Source organism: Pinus tabuliformis, chromosome Q, assembly GCF_031772625.1.
Source record: "Pinus tabuliformis cultivar Carrire ecotype Pingquan chromosome Q, CPIR1, whole genome shotgun sequence".
Taxonomy (NCBI): Eukaryota; Viridiplantae; Streptophyta; class Pinopsida; order Pinales; family Pinaceae; genus Pinus; species Pinus tabuliformis.
Genome location: NC_142296.1, coordinates 421214450 through 421222474, shown reverse-complemented (window position 1 = coordinate 421222474; position 8025 = coordinate 421214450). Strand labels below are relative to the sequence as shown.

General features: G+C 33.2%; 1 protein-coding gene across 1 annotated transcript; it reads left to right on the top strand.

The window, feature by feature from the left end:
• Nucleotides 1-3699: 3699 nt before the first annotated feature.
• LOC149219999 (uncharacterized) lies at nucleotides 3700-4041 on the top strand. The gene has a single exon (XM_089382707.1). It carries the CDS (start codon nucleotides 3700-3702, stop codon nucleotides 4039-4041), a length of 342 nt encoding a protein of 113 aa, XP_089238833.1.
• Nucleotides 4042-8025: the final 3984 nt, after the last annotated feature.

Here is an 8025-nt window from a genome sequence, read left to right as displayed (position 1 = left end):
GAAGGGGCAGGGTACTGGAAGGTTGTTGCAGTAACGACATCTCACAATGGAGAAATGAGTGGAAAGATAGCTAAATTAGCTAAGTGTAGCTCAATGTCAGCCTAGAGGCTCATTTAACATATTGGAAGTATGTGTAGAAGACTTGCAAGCATTATTAGATTAATTATTATTCCAAATGGAGACAAAACACCTTCAACAATAAAAAAGATATAATTTAATAAAACTAAGACCAACTCAAGAAACAAGAAGATTGAGTATATTTAGCATGTCAAAATGAGGCACACAAACCAAAATAGATAGCTACATGCATATTTAAACATTGTACATGCTTAAAAGTATATAGCAATAAATATCAATAACACTAACATAACAAAAGACAAAACGAAGATATCATCATCACAGCATACAAAAAGTTGTAGAAAGTATATAGCAATAAATATCAACAACACTAACATAACAAAATACAAAATGAACATATCATCATCACAACATACAAAAAGTTGTATAGAATGCATAAGGCCAGTGAATGTGTATGAAATATTGTTTACTCAACAATTTATCCAGTTGCAAAATTGACATGTTTTCTAAGCCTTAAGCTAAAATTGACTTTAGAGAATTCCTTAGTACAAACTTTATTATGTTACTATACCTATAAATCAAATTGCAACATGGAAAAAATATTCTAGAGTTACTCTTAAGAATTGCTTCCTTGGCCAAAAGTTTTTCCTTGGCCTTTGTTATTAATTATAAAATTTTGATATTTATGTTGATATCATTATTAATATTATTAATGTAATTATAATTATTAATAAACTTAAACTTAATATTAATTTAAATTTAAATGAAATACAAATAAATTAGTTTCTAAAAATTAAATATTAAAAGATACAAATAAAAAATTATATAAAATTTTATATTAGTAAATTTAGAATTTAATTTTTAAACCAGTAAAGATCCATATTAAGTACGGATCAAGACAAATTTCATATTTTAAAATTGTATCAAGACAAAATTCATATTTTAATACTTAATTTATAGTTAACAAATTTCATATTTTAATATTGTATCAAGACAAAATTCATATTTTATTACTTTAATTTATAGTTACCAAATTCGAATTCGAATAAAAATTGACTAAATTATATTAGTAAATTTAAGATTTAATTTTTTAACCCAGTAAAGATCCATCCAAAATCACATTGTATCAAGGAAAATTTCATATTTTAATATTGTATGAGACAAAATTCACATTTTGATACTTTAGTTACCAAATTTCATATTTTGCTGAAGAATCCAATGAATAAATCAATATCATTAACTAACCATTTTGAGTTCAACCCTAACTTTACACATAAATCCACAAAGATTAAGATTATGCTTCCACAAGTGGATGAGAAGAAGAAAGCCATTGAAGCTATTAACCAGGAAAGATGAAAGCCAAAAAAATCTTACATCATCAGCAATTAATAAGGGATTATGTGGAAGAACTTCAAAAGATATTCACTCCAGAAATTAAGGCTATCAAAAAAAGAATTGATGAATTGATAACCAGGGAGTATTTGGAATGGGACAAAGACAATTCCAGCCTACTAAAATATGTAGCCTAAGACCAATACCATATATATGATGTAATTGATGTAATGGATTATTAGAGTTTATTTCCTACTTTCATTTAGATACAAACACTTTGATGTTGATTTTAAATGTAATTTTCTTCTTCTATCTATTATTGATGTGTTTATTTTTTAATATTTCACAATCTCATCCATCCTTCTTATGATATCATTTTTCTTCAAAGTTTCATAATCTAATTCTAATACATAATATAATACATACCTAATTTAATGTATATGAGATATTTGATTAAGCCTAAATCTTTTAAATAAAATAAAAGATAAAAATTAACAATGATTTAAATAGAAACATATATTTTTTAAATATGGTATATATAATAATTTGATTAAATAATTATTTATACCTTTAAAAAAATTGATTGAGTTAAAAATTGAGTAAGTTGATTAAATTTTCAAATTTTGAAATTCTAACCCTATAGTATGAAGTATGGAATACCAAATCGATGTAAAATGACCATACGGACAATGCCTTTAACAACTTGCACATCCTGGAAAGTCCGTCTTTCTTAACTGCAAGGAAAATTGATGTAAAATGACCATGCCTACAATGCCTTTCAACAGCTGTTGGTCTGGTTAGCCCTTCAACATACAAAAAGTTGTATAAAGTATATAGAAATAAATATCAACAACACTAACATAACGAAGATATCATCATCACTAACATACAAAAAAAAATTGTAGAGAATGCATAAGGCCAGTGAATGTGTATGAAATATTGTTTACTCAGCAATTTATCCAGTTGCAAAATTGACATGTTTTCTAAATCAGCTTGGATTGTTGCAATATTCCTCATTTTTAGGAATCTAGCTTCATCGACTGTGCCTTCCTTCATTACTATTGTTGTTACTGTAAACAAACTTCAAGTCTTCATGGCTCGCCTTTGATAATAGTACTTCAGGTACATTTGATAATTTTACTGCAGGCTTTCTCACGTCAATCAAACTGTAATGTAATGAAGAGTGTAGTATGCTCCAGATAACATTAGTAATGTAATGTATTGAAGACAAAACATGAAGGCTCAAGATATCATTAATAATACAACCTTCTTATAACTAACTACTGTTGATCAGAAACAATCCTGGCCATTATCAGTTAATCTTAAATGAAATAAGGAGGCATATATAATACAGAAGCAGCTGCTGAGAAATCAAACCACGCAAAAGCCCGTAAACTTTCTTGTCAAGTTTCGTTAGAATTGACCGATTCCTTAAGTTCATCGCTTAGTCACTTAGTCTGATTCCATAAGTTCACTGAGTGGAATAAACATATTCAGGTTGAATGGCTAACCAGACCAACAACTGCTGAGAGATAAAACCGCGCAAAGGCGTACAAGCTTTCTTCCCAAGTATAGTTAGACAATTCCTTAAGTTGGTGAAATTCACTCAGACAATTCCTTAGATTCATAGCCTGGTCACTTGATTTAATTTTTAATTTCACTACCGACTCGACTTTCTGTACTCTTACCTTTATTTAATTGATTATTTTAGGTTGACGAGGATTGCGAAGGGTGATGTTCACTGCATCTAATCAAATTGGCCAACTTTTCCATACATTGTGCGGTGAACATGGATTGCTTTGAATCGTTTCAAAATGTGCTTTGATACTAATATATAAACTTGACATTCAAACACAATGCCAATACTTTCAAATTTTGACTTACCATGTCGGACGAAGTACTTGACTGACAAACATTGAATTGCAGTAGTCAATACTTTGATATTCATTGTCGATAGAATGATTGACTCACGAACAATGGATTGCAGTAGTCAATACTTTGATATTCATTGTCGATAGAATGATTGACTCAGGAACAATGGATTGCATTGCCTCACAACCAAAGCCTCCTATGACCATGAATGGCAAAGCTTCAGCTGGCTTTGACATTTGCATCCAGATTCCATAAACATGACATGGTTTAAACTTTTATGTCAATATTGGCAAGTAGCGATCCATTTTTACCAAGAATTAGTTGAAATCCATGGAAGCTACAGCCTTATTATAATCAACACCTTGAGACCTCCCATGGTGATAAGAAACAAGTGTGCATGAAGGCAGAGGAAGAAGCATGGTAGACGATTGGATTGCAGTGGACAAGCTCCAACAGTTGGCCATTTGCTTCTTCATAGCGATTTTGTCTGCCTACACAATAAGGCTTTTTCTCTCCCCGTCCAGGCTACTCTACAGATGGGCTACCCTTGTGGAATGCATTCTCTCTCTTACCATAGGGGCTGCCAAGGAGTTGGGAGATGAAATGGGTATGTGGCATTCTGTTGGAGGTTCTCTCAAGGATGGACTGGCAGACGCAGGGTGCGTTCTTGTTGCGGCGCTCTTGCATTTTTTGAAGCCCAGAGGGGCTCAACGAGTGTATGACAAGGCCTTTGAACTTAAGGGGCCCATGGCAGTCTGAGAACTCAAAGATCTAGCATCAACACAGGGAACTAACCTTTAGCTTCTCGCTATATTGTATCAACCAACATCTGAAAGGCTTCTGATGCAAAAGTTGGGTCCAGACCACCATCAAATGTCACCACTCTGTGGTTTTTTTTAAGGTTACCTCTTAACTCACTTTTCATCTGCTTTTGTTATTCACAATAAAATCCATGAGTTGCCAGTGCATACCTCTTAAGCTGCCGCCTAAGAACATGGAGGTCCCCGCCTGGGCAGAACTCCATGGCCAGACACTACAAGTGAACGTCGTCCAAATGCACGTACAAAGTCTGCAAGGAATGTATGATCCAGTGTTTCGAAAATCTCCCTCTCCGTTTCGGCCCTGATCATCTTATTCCGGCCCGACAGCGCCTTCTTGTCCATTGCCTTCATCACGAAATAGCAGTCCGTTCCCTTGAGCTATGCCAAATAAATGTTGTCGATGTCCCCGTTGCCCAGCTTGTGGATCATCCTGAAATTCGAGAGGCTGAGAGGCCCTTCGGCTTTGAGACTTAGTTCCCAGCCAGCATCATCGTAGCCATGTGAGGGCTTGCTCGATGAGCCAGGGCCGCTCGTCCCCGCTGCGTAGTTGTCACAACTCATGTTGCCACCGCTGTTCCAGTTGAGGTCTGCCAAATAACTGTGGAGATATCACAAAATCAAACCGCAGGAGAACTGTGCAGATGTCACAAAATCAATGTGAGGTATCAAGAAACTGTTCAAGAAACGGTTCAGCAAAACGGTTTATTCTGAAGTATGTGTTTTATTTATCATAGTTTTAGTTATTTGATTTGATGGTGTAAATTTTTTCAATCATCTAACATTTCATCTAATGGTATAGATTTGTACACGGTGGCAATTGGGGGAGTTCATCCCATGAGGAAACACAGAAAGAAACGCCTTAAGACGTAATGAATTTTTACACTGAGGTGAACCCTACAGTAGTAGAACCTTAACCCAATAGATATTGTTAACCGGAAATTATTTGTTGTGATTCTGTTAACTGGCAAAGTATCACAAATTTTATGTGTTACCGGTTTTTCTTTGATACGAAAAACTCTCACCTTTTAAAGACTCTACATCTGAACCCCAAATTAGAGCTTCCCATGGAACTATGATTGGTTCATTTCGACGCTCAATCCTCCAATATTGAACTCATCTGGAACCTGATTTGGATCCTTAACTCAAAACCATTCTATGTTGTAGGGTTCTAAACATCAATAAGATCTTTTAATCAATCCCTTGTCACTATTCACCTTTTTTGAATCCTTTCGACTTACTCCCACTACTCAACTCTAATGGGCATTATATGTTGTGTCAAAAAATATCACGATATCTGATTAGGTTTGAGTATTCTAAATGAAAATTTTCCTCCATAATTTCATAACATTAAAACACTCATCCACATAGTATAAACATATTTCTTAAAAAAAAACAGATATCAGGTACATGCATGATGAAGAATATTCACACAATCTTCATTCACCAAAAATCTGTATATATTGGCTTGATTCACATCATTTAGCCCATTATAGCATTTTGTCTCTACTAAACCTTCCTAGCTTATTCAATTGGATCTATCTCTCTATTTTCTATCCCATCTTTATATACTCTGTTTTTGATAAAGATCAATTATATACAATAAGGATGGTTTGTTGACATCCATTAAGGTTGGATCAAATCATCCATACATGTAAAATATTTAATCTAAGCCTAAAATATCTAACTCCTTCACGAACTCACTTTAAAAAGTGCATTACATGTCAATGAGGAAATAATTCTTCGTTTCTCTAATAAATCCCTATTAAAACCCCTTAATCCTATTTTCATAACTTGAATTGAATTAAATTAAATTAAGGAAACTAACTCCCTTTAGTAAATTTGGTAAGACCTTCTAGGTCTTGTTGAGCAATGCTCTTGCATTAGACTCCAAAGATAAAACAATTCATGGACTCTTGTTCATGATTCTTCCTACTATTTCTATTGTACTTGATCTAGTTGTAGCTTCCATCTCATTGTCTGAAAATTTCAATTGCAAGTGCATTTAATACAATTTCCCCTCCTAGATTCCAAACTCTTCTTTATCATTGTCCACTTGCTTCACTTCCATAAACATTTTCAAACTATGTTCTGATGTTGAACTTCTTCTTGGAAATTGATTTCATTAACCATGTCCTCTTCACTTCTACTTGTTGTTGATTTTTTGTTGTTGTCCTCAATTTTCCAGGTTTCCATACTTTATTTCAAATTACTCCACTTTCTATATAGATGTAAACTTGTGAAATCAACTGTATTTTGTTTTTGATTGTTCTCTTCAACTCATTATACCTCTTCTTAACCCATTTCTCCATCAACATCCATAACTCATCAATTCCAATGTATAGCTTATCCATTTGTTGATATATGTTATTGGCATTGCTTATCTGCAGTTGTACTTTAAAATTTAAAAGCTTTATGGCTTTAATGGCCTTTTCTTTGTTTCTATACCTTCAGTTTCCATTCTTCATCAGCATACATATTTCCAAGATGTTTAAGGCACTTGATTTCCTTCTCCATGGTTTCTCTACAAAATATTGACTTTCATTCGCAACTAAAATAAATTCATTATAGTAAATACTTTGTTTATTACACTCCTAAGAACCATCATTAGTAAAAAACATGATTGCTTTATTATATTCACTACGGTTTTCTTTAAATGTGTAGGTTGTTGTCCCTTCATGTACATTAGTCTCTCTTTGGACTTTTGGTTCATCTTTTGTAGCTTAATGGTTACATTTACTACTTTCCTTCTTCCTATTGTCTCCCAAGACAATTTCTTGCCCTGCACCTCTTTGTTGTGCATATTTTTCAAGTTTTCCCTCATTCTTTAGTAAACATATGTATACTACACCATCTCGTTCATTTGATTTATTTGTTGTTGGATTATTCTTAGACTAATATCCTACTCTTGATATCTTTTACTAACATCAATTTCATTATATGCCTCATGCATCTCTTCCTCTTTATGCTTCCTATCTTAGTCCCTGTGTAGTATTCTTCAACCCTTGGATTGACTAGCCATTCTTCTAAGAAGTTCATTTCTTCATCAAGATTTGCATTTCCTCATATAAGGTTGTTATCCTTCACTCTACATGTTGGAATCTTCTTGTTCGTGACATCATCCTCTTGCTCAAAATGAAATGAAATTTCATTATCATGAGACATTTTGTCTCTTCTTCCTTGGTCTCAACTCTCTATGTACCTGTACACATAGAATGAGCTTGACAAGAACCCTTTATCTCTGATTTTTTATGTACAACTGGATATTTCCTAGCATTGACTATAAACTATTCTTTAAACTTAGATTTTCTCAGAAAAAATTCCAACAACATAATCTCTTCATCAAATTCTAGCAACTTCATACCTGAATGTTGTTCTTCATCTTATTTTTCCTCCTTTTGATTGTCTTGACAAGCCAATTTTACTCTGTTCAAAGTAACAAAAGGTTCTAATTATCCTTCAACAACTACATCCTTTGATTATGTATAGATTTTTTATTTTATTTTTTATTCATTTATTTTTATACCTTAGGAGATAATTCTGCCTCTTCCATTCCTATGACAAAATTTCAATTTTATCCTTCATCTAAAAACATGTATTCACACACAAATTATTAGCTTGAAACACAAAAGGATCTCCATCATCTTTCGATGTCTTCGTTATCACATCCTTATGTTGATATGAACTTTCAAAATAGTCCATGAGATTCTTATCAGTCTCCCATTAGCATCTTCATCTCCATTCTCTCCAAGGAATGGCCCCTACTCTAGTTCACAACAGTGAACTTTCATTTCATACTCAACTGCTTTAAGTTCATCTCACTTTAACTAATCACTTATCTTGTGCCCCGTCTTCTTCCTCAACTTTCTTGCAAATAATTTCTTAATAGTTCATATAACCTACTCCTTCATCCTTCTATTGGGCC